The 27,791-nt window shown below is 34.6% G+C and overlaps 4 protein-coding genes across 5 annotated transcripts; 2 read left to right on the plus strand and 2 right to left on the minus strand.

The window, feature by feature from the left end:
* Positions 1 to 14: 14 nt before the first annotated feature.
* Positions 15 to 5,509, minus strand: LOC105802799 (ABC transporter G family member STR). Its single transcript, XM_012634663.2, has 4 exons — positions 4,883 to 5,509; positions 2,980 to 3,159; positions 2,645 to 2,913; positions 15 to 1,654 (listed from the first exon to the last, which is right to left on the minus strand). The coding sequence occupies exons 1-4, from the start codon at positions 5,261 to 5,263 to the stop codon at positions 28 to 30; spliced, it is 2,457 nt and encodes an 818-aa protein (XP_012490117.1). The 5' UTR covers positions 5,264 to 5,509; the 3' UTR covers positions 15 to 27.
* A 9,965-nt stretch (positions 5,510 to 15,474) lies between these two features.
* On the plus strand, positions 15,475 to 18,831 carry LOC105802798 (E3 ubiquitin-protein ligase SINAT5). Its single transcript, XM_012634662.2, has 3 exons — positions 15,475 to 16,009; positions 17,523 to 17,909; positions 18,238 to 18,831. The coding sequence occupies exons 1-3, from the start codon at positions 15,788 to 15,790 to the stop codon at positions 18,598 to 18,600; spliced, it is 972 nt and encodes a 323-aa protein (XP_012490116.1). The 5' UTR covers positions 15,475 to 15,787; the 3' UTR covers positions 18,601 to 18,831.
* A 129-nt stretch (positions 18,832 to 18,960) lies between these two features.
* Positions 18,961 to 23,801, plus strand: LOC105802795 (uncharacterized). Of its 2 annotated transcripts, none has more exons than XM_012634653.2 (5): positions 18,961 to 21,479; positions 21,757 to 22,403; positions 22,627 to 22,836; positions 23,282 to 23,499; positions 23,616 to 23,801. In XM_012634653.2, the coding sequence occupies exons 1-5, from the start codon at positions 19,154 to 19,156 to the stop codon at positions 23,653 to 23,655; spliced, it is 3,441 nt and encodes a 1,146-aa protein (XP_012490107.1). In that variant the 5' UTR covers positions 18,961 to 19,153; the 3' UTR covers positions 23,656 to 23,801. The 2 variants fall into 2 exon arrangements, with proteins under 2 accessions (XP_012490107.1, XP_012490108.1); XM_012634654.2 differs by having other exon boundaries at positions 23,619 to 23,801.
* Positions 23,802 to 23,946: 145 nt separating this feature from the next.
* LOC105802796 (phosphatidylinositol 4-kinase gamma 4) lies at positions 23,947 to 26,995 on the minus strand. The gene is made up of 2 exons (XM_052623998.1): positions 25,045 to 26,995; positions 23,947 to 24,518 (listed from the first exon to the last, which is right to left on the minus strand). The coding sequence occupies exons 1-2, from the start codon at positions 26,443 to 26,445 to the stop codon at positions 24,141 to 24,143; spliced, it is 1,779 nt and encodes a 592-aa protein (XP_052479958.1). The 5' UTR covers positions 26,446 to 26,995; the 3' UTR covers positions 23,947 to 24,140.
* Between the last annotated feature and the right edge of the window lie 796 nt (positions 26,996 to 27,791).

Genomic DNA, 27,791 nt, shown 5'->3' on the forward strand with positions numbered 1-27,791 from the left:
GATAAAACATGCTTTTACACTGTTTTTTTATTTTCTCTCATTCTTAGAATAAAATCTAAGAACCACGTAGAAAAACAGGCGATAAAGTACACCCCAAGCTAGCAATATAAGGATATCATACCAAAGATTCTCCAATTTAATCCCCATGGATGATATCACGTCTTCTCCGATCATGGTGCAATCTGCAAGTGCTTTGTTTTTAAGGTGCAAATCACTAGGTTTCAACTCCCCTAAAGGTCCCGGTGAAAGATCCGATGGGTTACCGGAAATACAAATTTCTTTATCTTTAAACTCATTCACCAACAAAGCTTCAAAAGGGTATTTAATGGCGGAAATGTAATGTAACCATCTCCAATAAATGGGTATTTTGTTACCTTTAAGAAAGAACCCACAAGTGAGGAAGAAAAGAGCTGTGGTAGCGATTACGACGGCGTAACCAGTAATGTAACTCGGGACGAGTGCACTCACCAGCATGACGTAAGCATTGGTGGTGATTAGAGAAGCGTACAGGATTAACCAGAAGTTTAAGACGCTGCTTTGTAGGCGAAGCCAGTATTTGGTAATGGCGGCGAAGGTAAAGCCTTGGATAGCGAAAAACGGGAGGTAGACGATGAGGGAAGAGATGACGTAAGATGACGCACGATAAGCGTTATGAGAGGTCTCTCTGATGAAGATGAACCGTTCTTGGATGAAAGTCGGGACGGCATCGTTGGAGGAGAAAAAGACTAAACAAATGGCGAAGATGTAGAAATTTAACAACCGGTTGATCGTCTGAAAATCGTGATGGCTTAAGTTTTGGAATAGAGAAGATAAAATCACCGCCATGACCGTCAATACGATTTCCCGGGAAAGGAAGAGCTCCGGTGTACGAACCACGTTAAGCGCCGTCCTCCACGACAGCACTGCAACTTCTCTCAACCATGGGTTAGCGAACTTGGGGCCGTGTTCCGGCTCGTCCAACACTTCTTCCATGTTGAATTCTTCGTACGACGGACTGTAAGCAACCGGGGTCTTCCAGTAGTGTGAAGGTGTTTGGGGCTGAGCCATTGTATGTTGTCGGCTGGAAACATAGCTTCTTACACCAGGAGTTGTAGCCGGTGTTACACCAGGAGTTGTTGCCGGTGTCCATGACGGTGCACGACGAGGAGCTCCGGTGACACCACGGTAAACCCAAACGGAGAAATCTTTATAGAATTGAGAAGCCAAACGTGGGTAAACACCACTGTGTGAAGTACTCATTGGAGTTTGAGGTTGCCACCGGGATGATTTCCGTTTTAATGAGTAATCAAAGTCTTCTTCTTCTTCTTCTTTTTCATCTTCGTTGTAATCAAATCGGCCGGACTGTGATTGATTTGTAACAGAGAAAGCATTACTGCGTAGGCTAATAGCATGTCTAGAACCAGGTGTTTTCATGTTCTTCGGTGTTTTAGGTGTTTTGGGTGTTTTTGGAATTGGTGTTCGTGCAACTTGGTCTGGTTTGATACCATCACGTTGGTACACTACGAGAGGGTCCAGTCCTACGGTTGATTCATCGTATTCTTTGATTACGTCGAGGAGATATTCAAGACTGTTCTCACCGTCAGGAACTGGTCTTCCGAAACTGGAAAGGTGAGCCGGGAGAGAGGCTGGGCTTCCCATATATATTAGTCTACCCCTGTAACATTTTGTAAATATATACAGAGAGCTTAGTTCATCAGTAACAATGTGTATATGTATATAATAAGGTACTACCATCCATTATATTGTTAACATTTTCATGGGTTCTAATCTTGTTTCAAACCTAATGTCAATGATAGTACCTTTATATATGTTTTAATTTTGGGTTAATCTCATAAGATGCCCTTAAACTATGGTCTAAATTTTAAATTGGTCCTAAACCTCAAAATGTTTCATAAGTGCTTTTATTAGCCTAGCCATTAGAGCTCAAATAGTATAAAGCATGTGGATGAACTTTTAAATACGTGCATCTATATGACAATTTTAAATACACATGGAGGGTTCAATTAAAATTTTAATGATTTCAGAAAAAATTTCAAAATTTTGAAGGGCTTAATGATAATTTTTCAAATTTTTGGAGGTCCAAAGTCCTAACTCTTGTAAAGATCCACACCTTTTGATACAAACATGTTTACGATAAAAGTACCATATGGAAGTCTCTATACTAGGACTGGGATTGCATATTGCTCCCTCTACTAAAATATGGCAAATCAGTCAATGTACATTAGATTAAAGAGCAAAGTAATCCTTCTATTAAAACTTCTATCCATTTCTATTGTTTAAAAACTGTCCCTGTACATCAGCCTGAGGTACATGTGCCGTATTTGGTTATTCAACCAACCATGTCCTATTTTTAACAGTATAAATGGATGAAATTTTCAAAAGAAATGACCAATTTGCTCTTTTATTTAACATATAAGGTTTAATTTGTCAATTTTTTTAGTAGAAGGGACAAAATGCAATCGGACTTCTAATATGAATACATCTATGTTACTTTTACCGACATGTTTACCTATTTAAAATATATTTGAATTCAATTTTGTATATTTATAAGTCACTGTCACCCGGTAAAATCTATAGATTCATCACCAATCATATTCTAAAACTTTCTAGCATGAAGAGAGATTGATGATTGAAAGCATTGTACCTTGCTAAGACGGTGATACGGTCCAATAGCAATTGAATCCTAAAAGAAGGTTGATGTATGGTCATGAGAATGATGCTACCACCTCGAGCTATGTCCTTCACCTTCTCCACCACACTATAAGCGCTCGTAGAGTCGAGACCAGATGTCGGTTCGTCGAGGAATAACAATGGTGGTTTATGAATGATGTCGATGCCAATCGACACCCTTCGCCTCTCTCCTCCTGATACTCCTCTTCTTCCTTCATCCCCAATATATGTATGTGCTGCAGTCTACATAATATGGTAAATATTATCTATCCCATTGTGTGTAGTAAAAGGCTGAGTGGGGGACTTTACCTCTAAGCCTAATTGACTGAGTAGCTCATTGACTCGTTTTTTCTTCTCCACCCTAGAAATAGAAGGTGGCAACCGCACCTCAGCCGCAAACATAAAGGTTTCTTGAACCGTCAACATTGGAAAAAGTTGGTCCTCTTGCATTACGTAGGACGAAATCATCTTCATGTAGCTTGTAGTTACCTGAACCAAAAGCAATATAAGCAATATATCCCATAATCAATTGTGTATTGTTGATGTGTTGATTGAACTATGCAAAGATGGTGGCGAGAATCGACAGTTCGTCTCGTTTAGTGCAAGGTGGTTGAGCTAAGGAAAAGCAAGAAAAGTTGAGGAAGGACATACGAGGAGAGAGAGAGAGAGAGAGAGAGAGAGACTCTGGGTTTTGAGTAGTTTTAAATTTTATTTACTCGGCTATTTTACTTAAATAGTCCAAAAAAATATTATATTTACAAAAATAACCTAGGTTTAAAAACATTCACCAAAATAACCTAAAATGAACAGTAAATTCGGTTGTGGCCTGTCAATGGCCAGAACCCACTCGTATTTTAGACCCATGATTGCCAAATAATTGTGTCAGACTTAAAAAAATCATTTTTTTGGTTCTGGCCTGTCAATGGCTGGAACCAGTGTATTTTTTTTAAAAAAATTGTATAATACTGATATACAAAAAAGAAAAAAAAATTTGGGTGCTGGCCTGTCAATGGCCGACATCCCTATAAACGGAAAAAAAAATTTCGAGTTTTGGTCGAACAATTGCCGACACCAGAATACGAAAAAAAAATTAGTGGTGGCCTGCTAATGGCTAGCACCATCTTTTTTGGGGAAATTTTTTTTCACTTTTTTCGTGTTAATAGCAGGTATCAGTATATGAAAAAAGTAAAAAAAAAATTGGTGGTGGCCTGCTAATGGCCGGAACCTACTCGTATTTTGACCCATGATTGCTTGTAATTGTGTCAGACTTTAAAAAAATAATTTTTTGGGTTTTGGCCTGTCAATGGCCGAAACCTGTGTATTTTTTTAAAATTATATAATATTGATATACAAAAAGAAGGAAAAAAAAATTTTTGGGTGCTGGCCCGTCAATGGCCGGCACCTAGTACAATAAAAAAATTCGAGTTTTGTTTTATCAATGGCCTGCACTAGAGTACGAAAAAATGTAAAAATATTTTTTTTTGTGCTGGCCTGTCAATGGCCGGCACCCAGTACAGTAAAACTCGAAATTTTTACTGTATTGGGTGCCGGCCATTGACAGAATAAAACTCGAAATTTTTTAATGTACTGGGTGCCGGCCATTCACAGGCCTGCACCCAAAATTTTTTTTTGAATGGCCTGCACCCAAAATTTTTTTTCTTCTTTTTTGTATATTAGTATTATACAATTTTCAAAAAAAAATACACGGGTTCCGACCACTGATAGGCCAAAACCCAAAAAATTATTTTTTTTAAAGTCTGACACAATTATCAGGCAATCATGGGTCCAAAATACGAGTGGGTTCTGGCCAATGACAGGCCACAACCCAAATTTACTATTTATTTCAGGTTATTTTGGTTATTGTTTTTAAACCTGGGTTATTTTTGTAAATATAATATTTTTTAGGCTATGTAGGTAAAATAGCCGAAATTATCTTAAGGGAAAAAATGAATAATTTTTTTTTGAAAAGCTAAATTTATAATTATATAAACTTATGATATCTCAAAAGTTAAACAGATTATATAGCAATTTTTCATTTTTGAAGGGAGAAAACTACTGTCTGCCCTTCCTTCCGCCCCTATTCAAGAGGTTCATTGCTGGGTCCTAAAAGGACAATTACTGAAAGGGAGGTTATACAGTAACCTGCTTTGAAAAAGGGTATATAATTATATCATCTATATATATATATGTATGTATGTATGTATGTGCTGACCGGCTTGCCATCGATTCTGACAGAACCTTGGAGACTCCCTCTAGCAATCCGACCAGCCAAAGCATCAAGGAACGTGGACTTCCCAGCACCACTAGGTCCCATAATAGCCATCACTTCACCTCTCATGGCTTGACCTGATATATCATTAAGAAGATAAGCTTCTTTCTTGATCCACTCACCATCTTTCTTTTGTTTCTTGATAACACTGTAAGACAGGTTACTGAACTCGAACCCATGACTCGGTATCGTCTTCCTTACAGGCACAGGCGGCGCCATTGCATTACTCTTCCTTCCTCCTCCGCCAACTGCGGCGGCTGATTTGTCCGTATCTAAAAGACTCTCTAGACTTTTGTTCGCCATGTGTCGCCCTGTCTTTGCCATTGGAAAATCAAGCCTTGCTTGAACTGTGGCTAGTTATGGAGGCCTTGAAGTTTTTTAAAAGGTGACAATGTGTAGGAGTTATAAAGAAGGGAAAATGAAGTGTGGACAAAAAGGTAAGCTGCTGGCCTAGAAATATATAATGAAAGATTGTAGACAAAGAAGAAAAAACAAAGAAATGGACGGTAATAATGAGCTCTATGTTTCTTTGCTCCATTGGGGTTGTCAAACTTTTGCCTTGGTGTTACCGTAAAGATGATAAAGCCTTTTGTTCCATTTAAGCACCTTATACTTTTTATTATATTCTTATTCTTTATTTTCATCTAATCGAAAACGACATTTTACACCTGGCTTTTCTTGTTGGAGCAAAATTTTTGTCACTATCGTCTATCTCATCCTATCTTTTAGTTTTAACACAATACTTATAATTATTTAATACTCTTTTTTAATCTATAAATATAAATATAATTTGTTTCAACATACTCAAATTTAATTATTCGTACATTTATTTTGTTATTCTCAAATTTCTATAACACGAATATTCTTTCAATCCTCGATGGTATAAGTACAAATGATTCTTTTATTAAAATAATATATTTTAAACTAGTTAAATAATTAAAATTGTGAATACATGTATTGCTATAACCACATTTAAAGTATTATAAATACAAACTTGGGCACCTAAATAGCATTTATTATATAAAATCGGCTATTTTACCTAAATAGCCCAAAAAATATTATATTTCCAAAAATAACCCACGTTTGAAAACAATAACAAAAATAACCTGAAATGAACAGTAAATTCGGGTTGTGGCCTGTCAATTGCCAGAATCTACTCGTATTTTGGACCCATGATTGCTTGATAATTGTGTCAGACTTAATTTTTTTTTTTGGTTCTGGCTTGTCAATGGCCGAAACCAGTGTATTTTTTTTAGATTGTATAATACGGATATACAAAAAAGAAAAAAAATTTGTGTGCTGGCCTGTCAATGGCCGAAACCCCTGTACGTGAAAAAAAATTCCGGGTTTTAGTCTGTCAATAGCCGGTACCATAATACGAGAAAAAGTAAAAAAAAATTTGTGGTAGCCTGCCAATGGTCGGCACCACTTTTTTTGTGGGAATTTTTTTTATTTTTTTCGTGTCAAAAGAAGGTATCAGTATACGAAAAAAGTTAATTTTTTTCGTGGTGAGGTGCTAATAGCCGACACCACCTTTTTTGTGAATTTTTTTTTTACTTTTTTCATGTCAAAGTAAAAAAAAAATTCCTACAAAAAAGGTTGTGCCGCTATTAATGAAACCACCAAAATTTTTTTTACTTTTTCAGATAATCGATACTTGCTATTGACACGAAAAATGTAAAAAAAAAATTCCCACAAAAAAGGTGGTGCCGGCCATTGGTAGGCCACCACCAAATTTTTTTTTTACTTTTTTCAGTTACTAATACCTGCTATTGACACGAAAAAAGTAAAAAAAAAATTCTCACAAAAAAGGTGGTGCCGGCAATTGGCAAGCCACCACCAAAATAATTTTTTTTTTACTTTTTTCGTATACTAATAACTGTTATTGACACAAAAAAAGTAAAAAAAAAATCCCACAAAAAAGGTGGTACCGGCCATTGCCAGGCCACCAACAATTTTTTTTTACTTTTTTCGTATACTGATACCTTCTTTTGACACTAAAAAAGTAAAAAAAAATTCTCACAAAAAAGATGTTGCCGGCCATTGGCAGGCCACCACCAAAATAAATTTTTGGTAGGCTACCACCAAATTTTTTTTTACTTTTTTCGTATACTAATACTTGCTATTGACACAAAAAAAGTAAAAAAAAATTCTCATAAAAAAGGTGGTGTCGGCCATTGGCAGGCCACCACCAAAATATTTTTTTTTACTTTTTTCGTATACTAATAACTGCTATTGCCACAAAAAAATTTCAAAAAAATTTTCCACAAAAAAGGTGGTGCCGGCCATTGGCAGGCCACCACCAAAATATTTTTTTTTTATTTTTTCCGTATACTAATACCTGCTATTGACACGAAAAAAGTAATCAAAAAAAAATTTTGCCACAAAAAAGGTGGTGCCGGCCATTGGCTAGCCACAACCAAAATTTTTTTTTTTACTTTTTTCGTATACTGATACCTTTTTTTGACACTAAAAAAGTAAAAAAAAATTCCTACAAAAAAGGTTGTGCCAACCATTGGCAGGCCACCACCAAAAAAAATAAATTTTTTTTACTTTTTCTCGTATTCTGGTACCGGCAATTGATAGACTAAAACTCGAAATTTTTTTTCGTGTACAAGGGTGCCGGCCATTGACAGGCCAGCACCGAAATTTTTTTTTCTTTTTTGTATATCAATATTATACAATCTAAAAAAAATACACTAGTTCCGGCTATTGACAGGCCAGAACTAAAAAAATTATTATTTTTAAGTCTGACACAATTATCAAGCAATCATGAGTCCAAAATACGAGTGAGTTCCGACCATTGACAGGCCACAACCCGAATTTACTGTTTATTTCAGGTTATTTTGGTTATTGTTTTTAAACCTGAGTTTTTTTGTAAATATAATATTTTTTTGGGCTATTTAGGTAAAATAGCCTCATAATTGTTTAAAATTTATGATTATTATTTTATTTTATATTTAAGTTTAATTTGAATATTCAATTTTATACATATTAATTTTTTTTGAAAATTTAATCATTTTATATTTATGTTGATATTTTTCTCATATTATTGTATATTAATTATTTTATGAAATAAAGTAATATTTATTCTCTCAATTAGATAAATTTTCCTTTTATTTTGAATTTTTTCGAGGTTTGATAAAATGAGAGTCATCACTTTAAAGTTTCAATTTTTTTTTAGATTTTATATAAAAATTTTAAAATTTTCACACATTATTACACCTTAACAAAATATAAATCAGAAACTAAATTTAAAAGTTACTGACAAATTAAAAAATTAAATACCAATTTGAAAAGAATTATAAAATTCAAGGAAAGGAAAAAAAATCGTGATCTTTAAAAATATTATAAAAAATAATAGTTCGGCTATTTTACCTAAATAGTCTAAAAAAATATTATATTTACAAAAATAATCCAGGTTTAAAAACATTCCCAAAACAACCTGAAATGAACAGTAAAATGCGGTTGTAGCCTGTCAATGGCCGGAACCCACTCGTATTTTGGACCCATGATTGCCAAATAATTGTGCCAGACTTAAAAATAATTTTTTTTTTGGTTTTAGTCTGTCAATGGCCGGAACCAGTGTATTTTTTAAAATTATATAATACCAGTATATAAAAAAATAAAAAAAAATTTAGGTGCCGGCCATTAACAGGCCAGCACCAGAATACGAAAAAAAGAAAAAAAATTTGGTGGTGACCTGTCAATGACCGGCACCACCTTTTTTGGGGAAATTTTTTTTTCACTTTTTTCGTGTTTATAGCAGGTATCAGTATATGAAAAAAGTGAAAAAAAAAATTTGATGGTGGCCTGCCAATGGCTGGCACCAACTTTTTTGTGGGAATTTTTTTTATTTTTTTCATGTCAATATCATGTATCAGTATACGAAAAAAGTAATTTTTTTTGTGGTGGCCTACCAATGGCCGGCACCACCTTTTTTGTCGAAATTTTTTTTTACTTTTTTCGTGTCAATAGCAGGTATGAGTATATGAAAAAAGTAAAAAAAAATTGGTGGTGGCATGCCAATGGCCGGCACTGTAACACCCCTTACCCGAGACCGTCGCCGGAATCGAGCACGAGATGTTATCCAATTTAACTTACCAATTCGGAGCATAAAAATTTACTTTTAAAATTAAATTCACTGTTCACAATAAAACTGTCCACCTGCGTGACTGTCACTAATTTAATTATAACTCGAGTTAAGAGACTCGAAATTTAAATCTGTAAATTTTCCCTGAAACTAGACTCATATTCCTACTTACCATAAAATTTTCAGAATTTTTGACTTAGCCAATTAGTACAGTTTATTCATTAAAGTATCCCCTATTTCACAGCTCGACAGGTCTAACCTCTTGGCACTTAAAATAAATTATCTCATTGCACAGAATTCATATAAGGTTATCGTTTGTTTCTTTTGAAAATAGGCTCACTAAGAAATCTATACATATAAATTATGACCCATAATTCTTTCTGTACAATTTATAATGATTTTCCAATGTCAGAACAGGAGACTTCAAAAACCATTCTGACCCTGTCTCACTAAAATTCAAATATCTCAAAATTCAGAATTCCTTTACCTACATCGTTTCTTTCATATAAAAATAGACTTGATAAGCTTTAATTCCATATATATTTCACTCTCTAATTCCATTTCTACTATTTATGGTGATTTTTCACATTCACATCACTGCTGCTGTCAAAGAAACTGCTTCTTTGTATTAGCTACCATTTACACATACATAATACCAAAACATAATCTTTACTAACCATTTCAATAGCTAATCTTAGCCATATCATATGAACATACTCAAAATGATTAAGACTCTATACATGCCATAGTTTAAACATTTTGAAAAGCACATAATACCGAGATGATTATGATAGTGTGATACGAGCTCCGACGATCCCCAATTCGATCAAGTTCAAATCACTATAAAACAAAGGAAATGAGAAAATATGTAAGCTACAAAGAGCTTCGTAAGTTACATGTAAACAATAATTACTCATTTAATAATTAACACTTTTAGCATATAACTAATCAAAACATTCCTTAGCAATTTCAATCACTTACACATGCAGAATCTTACCAATTCACTTTCATATACATTTTCACACTTAACATTTATCACATATGCTCATACTTTCAATTGTACTTGCATATACACTTCATTTTATATTCACTTTAACTCATTATTAATCCCGTTGAACACTAGGAATATACACAGATACGTAGAGATTTAGCACATAAGTGCAACACGATATGTAGCCGGTTACCATCATTATGTAGCCGGCTACCATCAAACGTAGCCGAAGCTACCACTGATCAATAACACTGGAAATGTCCACGGGCATGCTCACACAAGCTGTCAGGTGTCTACAATAAATGCTAGATCACTTTGCACCCGGGACTCACTGTAACACTGATCTCTAGTGACATGTCACTTGTATCCACTTCTATTCCTAAGTTCAACCGGGAATTTACACTTAACACTTTATTTTCAACACTTTATCACTTGAATAATTCATGAATAATTTTCGTTCCACATTGAATATTAATTCACATATCAAATATAATTCACAATTTATAAAAATATAACTATTATTTACACGTAACTTACCTCGGATGCAAAACAACTATTTTTGTAATTTAGTCGATAACTTTCTCTTTTCCCCGATCACTTCCACTATTTCTTCTTTCTTGATCTATATTAACACAATTTAATACAGTTTATCAATATTCCATTCAAATACAATTCATACATAACATTTTGGCAAATTTACATTTTTCCCCATAACTTTTCAAAAATTTCACTTTTGTCCCAAAGCTCGTAAAAATAAAATTCACTAAATTTTAAAATTTCAAACTTCACTAAATCATATTTCATGCTCATAACAGCCCTCAATTTCACAAAATCACAACTTTATGCACACTTTACCATCTTTCACAATTTAGCCCTTTTTCAACATTTTCATCAAAATTCATCTAGTAAAACTTGTAATTAACACTTCAAACATTCATTATCTAACATCACTAATCAATTTACAATTATATCATGAATGGGTCAATTTTCAAACTTTAATTTCATTTAAATTAAATAGTAGAAACATGAAATTCAAGCATCAATAAGCATAAAAATACGAAAATAATTAAAAACAGGGCAAGAAATCACTTACAATTGAGCTTAGAAAAATCAAGAACCCTAGCTATGGTAACATGAAACTTTAGGCAGCAAGCTTCTGATTTTTAAGAAGATGGACACTTATTTTCTCTTTATTTTGTCTTTTTCTCAATTTAGACAAAAATGCTCTTGACCCATTACTTAGATATTTTTCTAGAATTACCCTTTTGTGTCCATAACACTAATTTATGGTCTAATTCCACATAAACACTTCCAATTTCATGCAATAATTCAATTAAGTCATTTAATCACTAATTAGACACACTTTGCATTTTTCTCAATTTAGTCCTAAAAATTCAATTAGACACTAAATCATTAAAATTTTCTATCCATATTTTCACACAATATTTCAATCAATCAGTAACTAATAAAAATTTATAAAATAAAACTATTTCACTTCGGATTTGTGGTTACGAAACCACTATTCTGATTAGGCCCTATTTCGGGCTATCACAGGCACCACCTTTTTTGTGGGAATTTTTTTTTCTTTTTTGTATCAATAGTAGGTATAAGTATACAGAAAAAGTAAAAAAAAAATTATGGTGACCTACTAATGGCCGGCACCACCTTTTTGTGGGATTTTTTTACTTTTTCGTATAATCGATACATGCTATTGACACGAAAAAGTAAAAAATCCCACAAAAAGGTGGTGCCGCCATTGGCGAGCCACCACCAAATTTTTTTTTTTTCAGATATCGATACCGCTATATTGACACAAAAAAAGGAAAAAAAAATTATCACAAAAAAGGTGGTGTCGGCCATTGGCAGGCCACCACCAAATTTTTTTTTAACTTTTTTCGTATACTGATACCTGCTATTAACACGAAAACAGTGAAAAAAAAATTTCCCCAAAAAAGGTGGTGCCGGCCATTGGCAGGCCACCACCAAATTTTTTTTATTTTTTTCGTATTCTGGTGCCGGCCATTGAAATACCAAAACTCGAAAAAAAATTTCCGTGTACAGGGGTGCTGGCCATTGACAGGCCAACACACAAATTTTTTTTTATTTTTTTATTTTTTGTATATCAGTATTATACAATTTTAAAAAAATACACTGGTTCCAGCCATTGACAGGCCAGAACGAAAAAAATTTATTATTTTTAAGTCTGACACAATTATTTGGCAATCATGGGTCCAAAATACGAGTGGGTTCCGGCCATTGACTGGCCACAACCGCATTTTACTGTTTATTTCAAGTTATTTTGTTGAATATTTTTAAACCTGAGTTATTTTTATAAATATAATATTTTTTGGACTATTTAGGTAAAATAGCCTAAATAGTACCACTACTGTTTAACTAATAATGATCTATTCATTCTGATCCATTATTTGGACTTCTAGAAAGTCTCGTTTTGAAATTGCTTTTAGGTTTCTTTTAATCTATTTAAATTTATTATGATATGTTTGAAAATGACGAACTACGATCTTAGTCGATTTCATATTTGATTAACTACTAACATTTGATTAGTGAAATTCGTTTAATGGTTATAAAATAATTTTAAATATATCCTATTATTATATAGTGGAGTTTTTAATTATTAGGTAACATTGTAAACATTTCTATTATAAAAAAATTCTGAACAATTAAAAACCTTTTTTTTTTTTCCAAATTGTTCTTCCTCCCACCAACTTACTCTTTTTTCTACGTACCTCTTTTTTCAATTTACAAATCTATTTTGTGGGTATTTTTGTTGTCTTCACAAGTTGTGATAGACAAATGACGGTGCATGTCATCATTGAAATTTCATCGGTCACCAGCAATTTCTCTTAGAAAGTGGGTGGCTCTTTGTCGTCTTCTTAATTTGTTTATATTTTGAGAGTATTTTAGAATAATAAATAATTTCACGAGTTTGTTTAAACTGTGTTGTTTTAAGTTTTATATATTTTTTTGTTTGTACTCTATTGTTTAATAAGTTTTCACTTTTAAAAGTTTCTGTATGCTTTTATTACACGTTTTTTTAGTCTTACTTGTGTATGCAGTTTGCTAGTAATTTTAGGGATGATTTTATTGCCGTCCATCTCTAGTTTGGTGGATGCTCGATTCTTTTGTCGATTTTTGTCCACCACTTTGGATCATCCAAGGCTGATTTTCTTATCGTGTCAAGTTCTTGCCCATACTTGAGTTGTGACAAAACCAATTACCAATGTACTACGATGTTTTATTGATGTTGAGACTGAAGCCTTTATTCCCCTAATTATATAGTCCCATTAATGAAATAAATTAATAAATTTACCTTTCTAAAGAAGGTTCTAAGCGCTTAGAGATATAGTTGATTCTAAAACCCACCCGGTACTGTTCCCATTCTTATAGTTTAACCCAAAATCAACTTTGGGCTAACTTCTGATTACCCAATCGACCAAATGGGCTCACTGTATTATTCATGATCTTACCAACAAAATTTGTGAAACCAAGATTTATGTTTACTTTTCTACGTTCCTATGCGGGTCGACCCTTCGTTCTCAAAGTAAAAAAAGAAAGGGTAAACTGCCTTCTAGTCCTCCAATTATTGATAAAAATACAAAATGGTTACTTTATTATTCGAATTTCTTTTTCGTTGGTAACTAGCCATCAAATGGTTATGTAAATATGACGTAGTAGCTTTTAAAATTGATAAAATAACAAAGTTAACCTTCAATATTTATATGTTGTGTCAATTTAACCTTCATCGTGTAATTTGATATGTATTTTTTTCCAACTTTGCTTTTCTTTGAGATCCTTTCACCTAAAAATTAAAATATATATATCAACTAAATTTGATCGAAAACATATTAAAAATGAAAACACCTAAAATCCAATATAATAATTTTATATTTTCTAATTCTTTTAAAATTAACCTCTATATCACAAATAAGTAAAACTAAAAAGAGATCAAATTAAACAATATGTAAATGTCGAGGGTTAATAGCAACTTTAAAAGCTACCAAGTTATATTTCCGTTAGTAATTTAACGGCCAATGACAAAAAAATTGAATAATTGGATAACAAAATATCGAATAATTAAGAATCATTTTGTACCTTTTCATAATTGAGTGATAAAAAATTATTAATAATTTTGTGACCACTCTCTACATACAATTTCAACAAAAATATATTAGAATTCTTGTGCTCTAGTTTCTTCTTCAAGTTGAAGTAATGTTGGATACAAGTCACCACCTCCTCGAGTGATTATTATCCCAATATTTATTTAGGACTAAATATAATCTTTGTTGTCTCAATTTTGTTTCTAAGACATTTGAAATGTATAATATTTTTAAAAAAATTAACATAATCATAATATATATATATATATATATATATATATATATATGCTTAACAACTATTTAATTCAATATAGTAGGGAAAGGAGAAGACTATGATAACCCATAATCAAAAAGTAAGGTGCAAATGCCAAGTTCCCCTCCCATGTTCTAATTACTGCATATAAAACGACGACGTAAGGAGATGTTGACTAGACACATCTTGCTTCTAAGTTCAATTTCCATAAGGAAAAGATGAATGCAGGATTCGGCTATAAAATGAAGCTTCGTTTTCCAATGCTAAACAAACAGTTCCAGATGATGGCTTTTACTATATATGAGTAGGAGCTTCTTTTTTTTTTTTTTAAGACAATATTTAAATATATATATTTTTAATTTCAATAGCTTAGCTCGTTCGTTTACTCTTTTTGATTTAATAATTGAAATTTAATTGATAACATCGTCAAAATATTTCTATTAAATTGAATAACATAGCATAAAAATTTGCTCATATAACCAATATTATACACTTGATAGGTTAAATACGTAAATAAAAATGTTAAATATGAAATTGTAATGTTCTTCAACATCGTTTCAAAGTTGATTTATTTTTCTCAGATGACTTAAAGTTGGTTAAGTAAGCAATTTTAACAATAAAAGGCTCAATGAAAGTGCTGTAATGATATTAGTAATTGGACTTCAATTACTAAATAAAAAATAATAAAGAGATTAAATTTTAAATATATGAAAAGATAGAGACTAAAAGTGAAATTAGACCTTTAAAGATTATCCTTAGTAATCTGACTCGCACATATCCCACCTGTTGTCCAAAGTTCAAACAAGTGATTTAGAGTTTATGTTTTTGCAAGTTTTATCGTATAATATCAGGGTTAGAACATATTTAAAAACCTCAAAAACTAGAATATTGAATGAAAAATTAAAAAAAAAAAATCTCAAAAAAATCCTATTATCCAGTTATGGCGGTTGGCCCGACAAGTAGCTCATACAATACAATTATGTGCACGTTATACGGTAGAAAGTAGAAAGACGGTCATCTCTTACAGCATATGAGGCCCTGGCCCTACATTGCCTCCCCAATAAATTCTCATCCAATGAATAAGCGACGAGAGGCAGCAACCAACTTCCATCGTTAAAACTTAAAAAGGGTTTTCTTTTCCTCTCAATGATTCCATCTAATCCCCTAAATCTTTATCAACTTTCATTTTCTTTTTAACCGTGCTTTCTCTTTAACCTGGAACCGTTTGATGCAGTTCATTTTCTGATCCGGGTTTTAATCTAGTTTTCATTCTTTTTCTTTTTCGCATCAATTAAAGTGCACCCAAAGTTCTTGTCTTTCCAGAAAGGAATAATACCCATCGGAAAATAACCGGTCCATTTTGATAAGGTTTTTTTTTTGGATCTCCTTTTGTATGGAATTTGATAGCATTGATTGTATGACATCTTCAGATGTGATTGATGATGATGATGAGATCCATCATCATAATCAGTTGTCTTCATTGTTGAAGTCCCATAGCAACAATGGGAGCAGCAACAGTATTGTGTCACCTGCGGTTCACTCAAGCACCACCAGTGTCCATGAACTTCTGGAATGTCCTGTTTGTACCAATTCTATGTACCCTCCCATCCATCAGGTCAGTCTTTAATTCCAATTTCTTTGATTCTTTTTTCCTTCTGGGGTCTTGAATGGTTTAATTTTGGTTTCTTTGTCTTTGTTTTTAAGATTAATTTATTGGCTTTGACTGTTTGTTTGAGGTTTACTCTCCTGTGTTGAATCTGTGCTCTTTTAGTGTTAGAATTAGGACTATAGATTGGAGAAAATTGGTTTGCAGGGATGCTATTTTGTGGTGACTTAGTTGGATGTTGGGTTGTGTTGTGTTGGAGATGCTGAAGTTGAAGGCCTTTTTGTGGGTTAGAGGAAGACGTGAGTCTAACGTTGCATCTTTTGGGATTTTGATTTTTGAAATTTCTGTAGTTTGGTTTTACTGTAGAATTACAGTACAGTACAAGAATCCTTTCCGTATAATGATATAATCTATAGCAGCATTTCCATGAGTAGGATAGAGAAGCAAATATATATATATATATTTTTGGGGGGTGGAGGAGGAGCAAATAGAAGAAGATCATGGAGTAATCATGCTGTAATGTTAGAAACCAACACTTCAATTTTTGTAGTTTATTCTTGTTGGTATTGCTTGTAGCCTTGCCCTATACTCATAAGGATGTCTCTTATATTCGGGTCAGGCACAATGAATTGTGGATTGTAAGGTGATATGTGCAGCTGTTTGTGCTATAAGAAGGATATTAGAAAAGTGTGTTTTTAACATTGGTTTTCATTTTCTCTTAATCTGAAGAGGCTAAGAAAGGCAAAGTGAAAGGGAAACTAAAGAGCTTTTAAAACACTATCCGGTCATGCATATTTTAGGAACCAAGAAAATCAGAAAACGATATTTCTTAAGTTGCATAATTTCACAGAAAAAGCATTTGAATAGTGGCTTAAGCTACAGAATAAAAAATAATGCTGGTAAGATTGTTTTCATAGCAATAGTAATTGAAGAGTGCCTTATGGTATATAATTTTTGTTTTCCTTACAAGAATGTATTTCCTACAGTGAAGACTTAGATTGAGATCGGTTATCACTTGATATTAAGTAAATTTGTGTGTTTTCCCCTTTTTCTTTCTTCATATGGGTTCATGCACGTACCTTTAGCCTCCACGTGATCAGGTGGCTGGTTAAATGGTTGCTAACCAAAGCAAATTTGAATAGAGGATAGCTTTTTTTCTTCTTTTTTCCCCCCTCTTTCTTTTGGGGTTTGGGGGATGAGGTTGCCATGTGTACGGTTTTGTCCAGACAAAAATTGATCTGCATGGTTTTTATGATTCTCTGTTGTGTGCTGATAAAACCATATATTTGTATGTTTTGCTCTGAAATTGTTCCCAAAGTCATTTCTAGTTTCTCTAGTTCTACATGTTAAAGGCTAGATTCTATTTTCTGAACCGTTGGTTTTAGTGGAATAGAAGTTTGCAATGCTTAGAATGCTAGGACAACTAGACTGGATTTCTCATACTGTTATGCTTAGTGAATCTTGCTGCTCCAAGTATTTTCTCACCTTATAATTGTTGTTTTAACGGTATGTTGTTTCACAGTGTCACAATGGGCATACTCTCTGTTCGACCTGTAAAACAAGGGTACACAATCGGTGCCCCACTTGTAGACAGGAGCTTGGTGATATTAGGTGTCTAGCACTAGAGAAGGTAGCTGAATCACTTGAACTGCCTTGCAAATATACATCACTTGGATGCCCGGAGATCTTTCCTTACTACAGTAAACTCAAACATGAGGCCCTATGCAACTTCAGGCCATACAATTGCCCATATGCTGGATCAGAATGCACTGTTGTTGGTGGTATTCCATTCCTTGTTGCTCATCTAAGGGATGACCACAAGGTTGACATGCATTCTGGATGCACGTTTAACCATCGTTATGTGAAGTCCAATCCTCGGGAAGTAGAAAATGCCACATGGATGCTAACTGTAAGCACTCTCTTCTTAAGCACCTTCATTCTGATTAGGAACTGAATTAATATATGATGGATAAGAATAAATGAGGTATGCTCCTACGGTAGTTTATTTCATTCTTATATATGGAACACCGTCTTAACATAAGTTTAAGAAAATGAAAGACTGTCAAGTTCCTCTGACAATGAGTTGAGCTATCTATACTAACAAGGAAGTAGCCATATCCTTTCATAGAAGTGTGAGGAGTTGAATTAATATCCATGTTAAATAACCTATAGTGTTGAAATCTGTCATCTATTTTAGGTATTCCACTAAATGGTTTGTATCTTGTCATCTATACTAGGTATTCCACTGTTATGGCCAGTACTTCTGTCTCCATTTTGAAGCCTTCCAGCTTGGGATGGCCCCTGTTTATATGGCATTCCTTCGTTTCATGGGTGATGAGGTTGAATCCCGCAACTACAGTTATAGCCTAGAAGTTGGGGGCAATGGCAGGAAACTCATTTGGGAAGGCACTCCAAGAAGCATAAGAGATAGCCACCGAAAGGTCAGGGATAGCCATGACGGCCTTATTATACAGCGTAACATGGCACTTTTCTTCTCCGGAGGAGATAGGAAAGAGTTGAAGCTGCGAGTAACCGGACGGATATGGAAAGAACAACAGAACCCAGAAGGTGGTGCCTGCATACCCAACCTCTGCAGTTAAAAAGAAAAGGCCTGTTGGATCCCTGATGGCACACCCCATAATACCATTTGCTGCATATTCTTGTAATATTCATAGTAGCCTGCTGTTAGTGTTGTGAGAATTCTTGAATTCTGTATGAATATTGGAGGCCTAAGCCTTTTCTCAATTGTAAAAACAAAGTTATAAATAGTCTGCACTCTTGCATACTATGCTGTAAAATAGTGAGAAATACAATGGAAATGTGTTTGCCAATTTCCTTTCCCACCCTAGAAATTTGTGTGGTAATCAACTACAACAATGGATTTTGTCAACTCGAAGCATTAGTTATGCCTTCTTACCTTACTGATTAAAGGTGACGCGACTGTCGAACATAGGTGCCATCTTTCAAGAAACGACGTCGTTTACAACTCCAAAGGGGTTTTAGCATTTTCCCAGAGTTTCCAGTGTTTCACACAAAACCTCTCATCACTCTTGAAAGCACTGTTAGTCCTTTCATGTTATCAGCAGAAATCAGAAAATTCTCAACCTTTTTTCTTTTAGTTCTTCAAGGTCGAAACATTTGCTTAATGTTTTGATGGAGCTTCTCAATCCTCCAATGTCTAAAACCCCACAGCTTTTCTCAAGCTTCTCATCTTTCACTCCCCGACTTTCCATCAAAACTTCCAACAAAAAGCCCCTGCGTAGATTACACATAATACCCTCATTTCCTCTCGGTTTACCGTCACGAGGGACCAACGTTTTTCGTGTTTCAGCTCATTTTAGTCGGAAAACGAGCCGCCGCAACTCTCTGAGGAAAAAACTCCTCGATCATCAAAAGGTGCGTGAAAATCCCATTCCTTTAAATCCAAGTCCTGATTTTCAGAACCCAAATGGCGGTTCGGAAAATTTTGAGAAATTTAATTCTGGTAGCACCAAACAGATTGAAATAGATAACGATACATTAAAATCAAAGCGTTTAGGTGAATCTGTTTTGTTGAGTAAATTAGAGAATTGGGTTGACCAGTACAAAAAAGATGCTGAGTTTTGGGGTATTGGGTCGAGTCCTGTTTTCACGGTTTTGCAAGATTTGGAAGGGAACGTAAAAGGGGTTATAGTTCATGAGGATGAGATTTTGAAAAGACTTGAATTTGAAGACATGGAGAAAGTAAATTCTAAAGTTTTGTATGCAAGAAATTTAGCTAGAGAGATGGAAAGAGGTGAAAATGTGATTCCGAGGACTAGTTCGGTAGCCAAGTTTGTGGTTACCGGTGAGGAGTCTGGTTTCATAAGTGGAATTCGCGGGGTTATTCATCGTCCTGGGTTTATCCCAAAACTCTCAAGCTTTGGAACTTTGGTGCTTGGCGGTTTGATTTTACTTTGGGCGGTGAAGTTGTTTGCTCTCGGAAAAAAGGTGGTGGAATACACAGAATTGGAGAAAGAAATGATGAGGAGAAAGATAAGGTCTAGGAAAGGAAAAGACATATTGGAGAAGGGCAGTGTTGAAGTTGTTCAAGCATTTGAAGAACCGCCGAGTTCGTCTTTTCAAAGGCCACTGCTGGATAAGCAAGAACTTATGAATAATATACTAAAAGCAAAGGCTGCAATGGATAAATTGGCATTCCCAGATTCTTCAGGTTCTCAAAGTAGCAAATCTGAGGATTTTGAGGGTGAAATCCAGGAGATCAAATTGATGGCCAATGAAGCCCGGGGGATTGAGGGTAGAGAGCAATTTGTTGTTGCTAAGGATGAAAGAGAATGCCAGGCTGCAAACAAGGAATTTTCTGATGAGATGCAGCCAACCAAAGAGGGTAGGAAAGATGGGGCGAGTTTCTTGAGTAACCTTTCTACTGAAGATGATTCAGAACAAGGTGAAGTTAGCTACAAAGCAGTGGAGCCAATTTCTTCAAATGAACCAAAAGATGACGGTGTTAAATTTCTCAATGGAGTAGCTTCTTTAGATAGTAGAGTTAGGCTAGTCACTGATGCTTCAAGTGTACAGTTACCAAAAGACGAGCAAAGCACTAATGAGGATTTAAAAAATACGGGGAGTACTTTACCTGTATTAGTCAAAGGAGAATGTAACCAATCCCCTGTTATTACTGATAATGAATCATATTCTGCAAAGAGCAATGCTTTTGGAAAGAAACCTCGGGTTATACTGTCAGTGAAGGAAGCTAGAGAGTTCCTTTCCACAAAATCCAACAAAGAAAAACTTAACCAAGAACCTGTAGAGGAAGCTGTGCAAAAGAGTACTCCTGATTTAATCCTACTGAGTGATAAAAGATCAGGTACAAGTACAAAGCAGATAATACATGCGAAGGACAAAATGTTCCCCTATGGCATGTCCCGTGGAGATTCAGAGCCTACAGCTTCTGAAAATGCTTGTCAAAGTGCTATTCAGGGGGACAAGGAATCTATGCTTAAGAAGGAAAATGATGATGAAAATTCTGATGAGGAATGCAGAGAAGAGGCTCATCAACAACCTCTATCTTCTTCTCAAGAAAGCATTGGTATGAGTAGAGAACAAGGGCAGTCAGTTATGAGGGGAAATTGGATTGAGAATAATTTTCATGAGGTTGAGCCTGTACTTAAAAAGATTGGAGATGGATTTAGAGAAAATTACATGGTTGCTAGGGAGAAAGTTGGTGAACAATTAAATGTGCAAGCAGAGATTAAACAACTTGGCTCTAATGAAGATGAAAATGAACTCGAGTGGATGAAAGATGATAGACTTAGAGACATTGTTTTTCAGGTCCGAGAAAATGAATTGGCTGGCCGAGATCCCTTTTATTTGATGGATGCTGAAGAGAAACTTGCATTCTTCCAAGGTCTGGAGAAGAAAGTTGAGAAAGAAAATGAAAAACTATCTCACCTCCATGAGTGGCTTCATTCGAATATTGAAAACCTTGATTACGGAACAGGTACTTGTTCTAAACTCATAATTATTTCATTATTTCTACCCTCTGAAGCAGAAATATTGCACCATATAATTAAATCTTTGTTATAGCAGCACTAATTTATGACTTACACTTCATAAATCTAGAATCCTTCTTCAGGCATGTCCTTTCCGTACTTGTATCTTCTAAGTAGAACAGCTCCAAAATTGTTTTGATTTACTGATTCTTAGTTACTTGGTGTCTTTAGACATAGAAGTTAATGACACAATGATGCTAATAAGATCTTTGGCTTTTGTTCTAGATGGTATCAGCCTGCATGATCCACCAGAAAAAATTATACCACGCTGGAAGGGGCCCCCATTAGAGAAAAGTCCTGAGTTCCTCAGCAACTTCCAAGAACAGCGTAAAGCACTTTTTACTGGAAAAGTTGGTATGACATATCCAGCAAAAAGAGATGGGCAAAGTTTCCTTCAGAAACCCACAGAATCCCCCATTAATGAGGATTTAGCTATTTCCTCATCGGAATCAGATTTGACTAGGAAAGTTCATGATACTGATAAAAAGGATCCCAAGATAGTTATTGAAAGCAGTGATGGCTCTGTCAAACCTGGTAAAAAATCAGGAAAGGAGTATTGGCAGCACACAAAGAAATGGTCCCGTGGGTTCTTGGAATGTTATAATGCAGAAACTGACCCTGAAGTCAAATCCATTATGAAGGATATGGGGAAGGATTTGGACCGATGGATCACTGAAAAAGAGGTACAAGAAGCGGCAGATCTTATGAAGAAACTTCCTGAAAGAAACAAAAAGTTCATGGAAAAGAAACTCAACAAGCTTAAAAGAGAAATGGAATTATTTGGACCACAAGCTGTTGTTAGCAAGTATCAAGAGTATGCAGAGGAGAAGGAAGAAGATTATTTGTGGTGGTTAGATCTTCCACATGTACTGGTAAGTGTTTTGAGTATGTATATTTATTCTCAGCTATGGTTTTTGCTTTCACTCAGAATTACTTTCAAGTTCTTTTTCTCTAAACCCTAAACCCTAATGCATGAGTTGTATGGTTCCCGAAGATTGTGCTATGTTTCTAAAAATGCACTTTTGGCATGTACCATGCCTATTTGCCCATGGTACTGGTTATTGAACACACTGTAATCTTCTGTTTATATTGCAGTGTATTGAATTATACACATTTGAAAATGAGGGGCAGAGGATAGGATTTTATGCACTGGAGATGGCAGCAGATCTTGAACTTGAGCCAAAACCACACCATGTGATTGCTTTTGAAGATACTGGTGATTGCAAAAGCTTTTGTTACATCATGCAGGCTCACTTGGATATGCTAGGAAACGGCAGGGCCTTTATTGTTCCACAGCCACCTAAGGTAAAATTTTGATTGGTTGTACCATGAAATAGTGTCAATCATATTGTCTTATGCTTTTAGAAAAAATGAACTTCAAGTGTAAGGATTGCCTGAGAAAACCAATGACATGCTAATTTATCCAACTATAAAGTGAACATACTTGTCGCATGCAGAAGATCAACTAAATTTTGTTGTTCTGATGTTCCTATCAGTTTTAGAATGTAATCAATCTCCTGATCTGATACTGAAAATTGACCGAAAAGGACAGCTCTGGTCAAACCCTTTATCTCTTTAGTATTTAAAAAGAAGAATGACTGGTCAGTCACCTGTTGATTATGTAGTCCTTAATCCCTTCTCAAAAAGCATGAAGAGTTGGTGGTGATCATATTTTCTTTTCATTTTCCTTTGTTCTTCCTGAGGTTGGAATGCTGTCTAATTGTTCTTAACGTTCAACAATTCATACTAGTATGCTTTTCGGGAAGCCAAAGCAAACGGTTTTGGTGTAACTGTGATCAAGAAAGGGGAGCTACAGCTGAATGTGGATCAAACTTTAGAAGAGGTGGAAGAACAAATATGTGAGATTGGGAGCAAGATGTACCATGATAAGATCATGCGTGAACGCTCTGTGGATATAAGCTCATTGATGAAGGGCATGCTTGGTGTTGGTGATAAACCCAGGAGGAGGTAATTTCTTATATTCCCAAGTGTTTTTACAAATTAATGCAGCGGGAGACGGTATTCACCATAGATGACTTGTTATTTGTCTGCAATATAACATGACTCTTTTTTTTTCCCTCCAGAAGGTCAAAGAATAAGCTCAAAAAGCCTTCCAAAAATTGAATTGAGGACCGACTTCAAAACTGACTACTTGAGAAGTGCCGGGTCATTGAGGTTCGAAATTAATTTCTTTTCCTTGGTCTCTACTTGTAATTCAAACATTACAGCTTTCATAAAAAAAATCATAAGTGCCTGCAATTTTGTACAAATACGTACGGCCGCCTAGCAGTTTTATATTCTCCAAGTATTGCCATTGAAGCTACGTCAGTGTCAATGAGCCAACCTAATCGAGACCTACAACATTCCATGAACTTAATTTATAGTACAATGAAAAACTTTATAATGAACCAAAAATAACAGTAAAAGAAAAAATAATCCGTTGTCTTCAATTAATTGAGTTAAGTACCACATGAAATAGAGAAGAATAAACCATACAACCAATCTGCCTAGCAATTTAAGGTCCTACCATCTGGCAATGCCTGTACAGTATGAAAATGTATGTATGACTGCATAACTATAGACTATGAACCAGCATCCTTTACAGATGTTCAGCACTCAATCTCGTCAAGACGGCGATCCATGATATCAGATAGTGTTTCAAGAAATGCAGCTTCGCTTGTGCCTGGAAGCACAGAATCCTCTGCCTCTTGGACAATTTCCTCAATCACAGATTTCACCTTAATGTTCTCTCTGCACAATATACTTCCAATAGCAAAGGGAGTGAGCCCTCTCTCTGCACCTTTTTTGAGGAGCATGGTGGAGACGCGGAAAGTACGTGCACATTTAGGCGACATATCCCATCCAAGAAATTTCAAAAGAGCAATATCTTCTTCAGCGTCAAGGGATTTTATATAATCAATTATATCAGAAGAGTAAGATTGGCGAGATTGAGGCCAATACAGCCATTCAAATGTGCAATCTTCAAACTACAGAAATAGAAAATATAAAGAATCATTAGGCTTTAATATATAAAAAGCGATTAATCTTTAAATACGGAAAAAGACAATGAAAAATATAATAAATATAATAGAAAAGACCAAAAACAAATTCAATGTCGTGAAAGAAAAAAAGACAAGGGCAGTGACACTCTCATAAGCACTGCCTAAGACAACAACAACCCAGAAAACATAGAATAAGGCAGGCGGCACCACTCAGCTTGCTAGACAGTTTAAATTAACTGTATCAATTAATCATGAAAATTTTAGCAGTGAATTAGAGTCTCTTGATTCAATTTGACCTAATACGAGTTCATTAACCTTCTAATCGTGATTGTATAATATGGCTCATGTTAAGTTCACAATTGGAATTCAAATCACCCTAAGCGTGATGTTTAGCATTTATAACCAAATGGACGAACCTAGACTAAAAATAACAAGGGCTAGGTTAAGTAAAATATAACAGAACATAAAATGCTAAAATGAAGTTGCAGTAAACTAAGAGATCAGTACTCACACTTTCAGGCAAACAATAGCCATGATCAATCGGAATCAATAATATCTGCCCATCTTCATCCTTGTTCAATAAAATGTTCCCAGCATGCCGATCTACATTAGCCAATCTTATATCCAAAACAGAGATTTTGTGTACTTGGTCAACAGGGAAAGACCCAGGACCAATATCCTCACAACTTCCAGTATTCTCCACAAACAACTGCAATGAACCAATCTTAACTGTTGTTAAATCATCAGGATTGTTAAAGCAGCTATGCAAACACTTGATCATAGCAGTAGGAGGAACTCCAGCAAAACCCTTCTCATCACCATATATCTTGCCCTGTTCATTCTTATAAAGATCCAAAATATAAGCTGCAACTTCCCTGAATGCTCCTTCTCCAACTCTTGTACCTTTCTTCAACCCTACACCATCGGTTGAAACTGGTAAGTTTCGAGGATTGTTAACAGCTAAAGGCTCCTCATCAATTGGTTTAAAAACAGAAACAAATTTTTGACCCAAAGAATCTTGCATGAAATAAGCTCCTCCAGTACCCTCCACCGATCTAATTGGAATTTTACCATTATCCAATCCATCAAAGGTCAAATCAATCATATCCACTATGACTGAAGATAATTCAACCCTGGGATTAACAATAACTGGTTCGAGTAAAAAATCCCTATCAAGAGGCTTTTTTGGTACCTCCTCTCTACCAACATCATAGCCACTCCAACTCTCTTCGCCACCAAGATCATATTGTTTACTGTTTTCCTTCTTACCTCCATCAAAATCTTGCTTGTCTTTCAATTCTGGTGCCACAACAGACAACTCAAAATTCTTAGCAATGGGCTTAGCCCTAACTTTGGCAGACTTTCGAACTAATAAATGCAATACTGCATCATTGTGCTTACATATATCATCAATACGCCTCTGATCCTCCAAACACTCCCCATCACAAACAACTTCTTGCTCATCAAGATCAGTAAACCCTTTCTCTCTCCTAGCAATCTGCTGTTTCACGTAACTAACATCTCGTCCTCGTTCCACATGAAATGTAAATTCTTTGCCAGAAGTAGTCTTAACAGTAATGACCTGAAGATCAGAAAGCCTAAGAACCAAATGCAGAACATTCCCATCATTGACTCCATAGTCACGAATAAGGGAATTACTCCGAGCCAGCTCCCGGCCACTACAAACCAACTTCTGATTCTTTACAACAAACCCTTTACAGGTTTGAATTCGTAGCTTCAAGGACTCAATAGAATCTGATTCCAAAACCCGCATTGGAATCATCGATCCACAAAGGGCCAAATATATCCAAATTGATTCGTTTTCACAAAAACCCAATTCAGGATTCATGTGATCAGGAGAAACCAAAGGTTCATTTCGAATACTAACAACGGCAAGACCAGCAGACGACATTTTTGACAGTGGGACTTTGAAGAACAAAGTGTTTTCAACCCTCTAAAACAAGAATTCTAAAAATTCAAGCTAACCTGTACAAATTCACAACAATATCCCATCCTTTTTACAATTTAACAGTTCTATACAACCAAAAAGAAATCCCACTCCAGACCTAAAGACAAAACCTCTAGGCCGGAGAAACCGAAACCCTAGGAAGCACAGGAAAAAGTATTTACGAATCACGCAGCTCAATCATTTTGATTTGTAAGACTAAGGTTTAAGATTGACTGTAAGGAAATTATTAACTATTAAAAAAGAAAAAGGAGAATATTATGAAAGGGAGGATTCTTACCAGAAGATAGAACCGAGGAGAGGGGAAGCAAGTATTAGAAGCTTAAAAAAAGACAAAGGAATTAACACTTTTGCTCCATTCTTCTCTTTCTGGGATGGTGGTTACTTAGGTTGCGGAAGGAAAGACGGAAAAGGATGAGAGAAGAGTTAGAAGGGTATTGACTCGATGACTTTTAGGCAATTTTTGTATACCTTACACAAATATTTAAGTGCAAGAAAGGCAAAGTAGGGAAATGCTTTTAAGTATTTCTTAGGCTCCACGTCTATAAACTCTTTTCCCATTTCAGTTTAATTTCGATGAGTATAATAATATTTTTTTTATAAATTAACAAAACATAAATAAATAGCTGTAGGTTTTCAAAAGAAAAGTATCCAAACCCCTATAAAAAATTCATTCACTCAAAAACACCCGCTTAAATTATTTGTAAATAAAAGACAAAACTAATTCCCTCAACTTCGTTGGCTTAATTTTTTTAAATATGATAATTATATTTTCTTTTTCTTTTTTAGAATTTTTCTACGAATACATATTAAATATTAAATTTGAGATGAATTCTTTTTTTAGTTTTTACTTTTATATTTTAATCAATTTGTTTTTATTAGAATCTTTTAAATTATGATAATGAATTCATTTTACACAAAATAATTTAATTAAATTTTAATTTTAATTGAAGTCAAATAAAATTTAATAATTAAAAACATAAATATAAATAAATATTATTTTTTATACAATATCTACTTCTAGTACTAACCCTAAACTTTTAAATCATGCATTCTCCTTATAATTGCAATAATAATGGTATCAATTGAGAATAAATAATAATAGTATACTTATATTTTTATTTTTTAAAAAAATTGGTAAATAAATCTTAAAGGATTTATGATATTTTTTCCGATCTGAAAAGGGATAAGCGGATATGGTTAAACTTTGGGTATAAATGAGACGTCGGTGTTCGCAACCTACTCGAGTTTGACTCGAAAAAATTTGAACTCAATTCGGTAGTTATCGAGTC

Source organism: Gossypium raimondii, chromosome 11 (genome assembly GCF_025698545.1).
Source record: "Gossypium raimondii isolate GPD5lz chromosome 11, ASM2569854v1, whole genome shotgun sequence".
NCBI lineage: Eukaryota > Viridiplantae > Streptophyta > Magnoliopsida > Malvales > Malvaceae > Gossypium > Gossypium raimondii.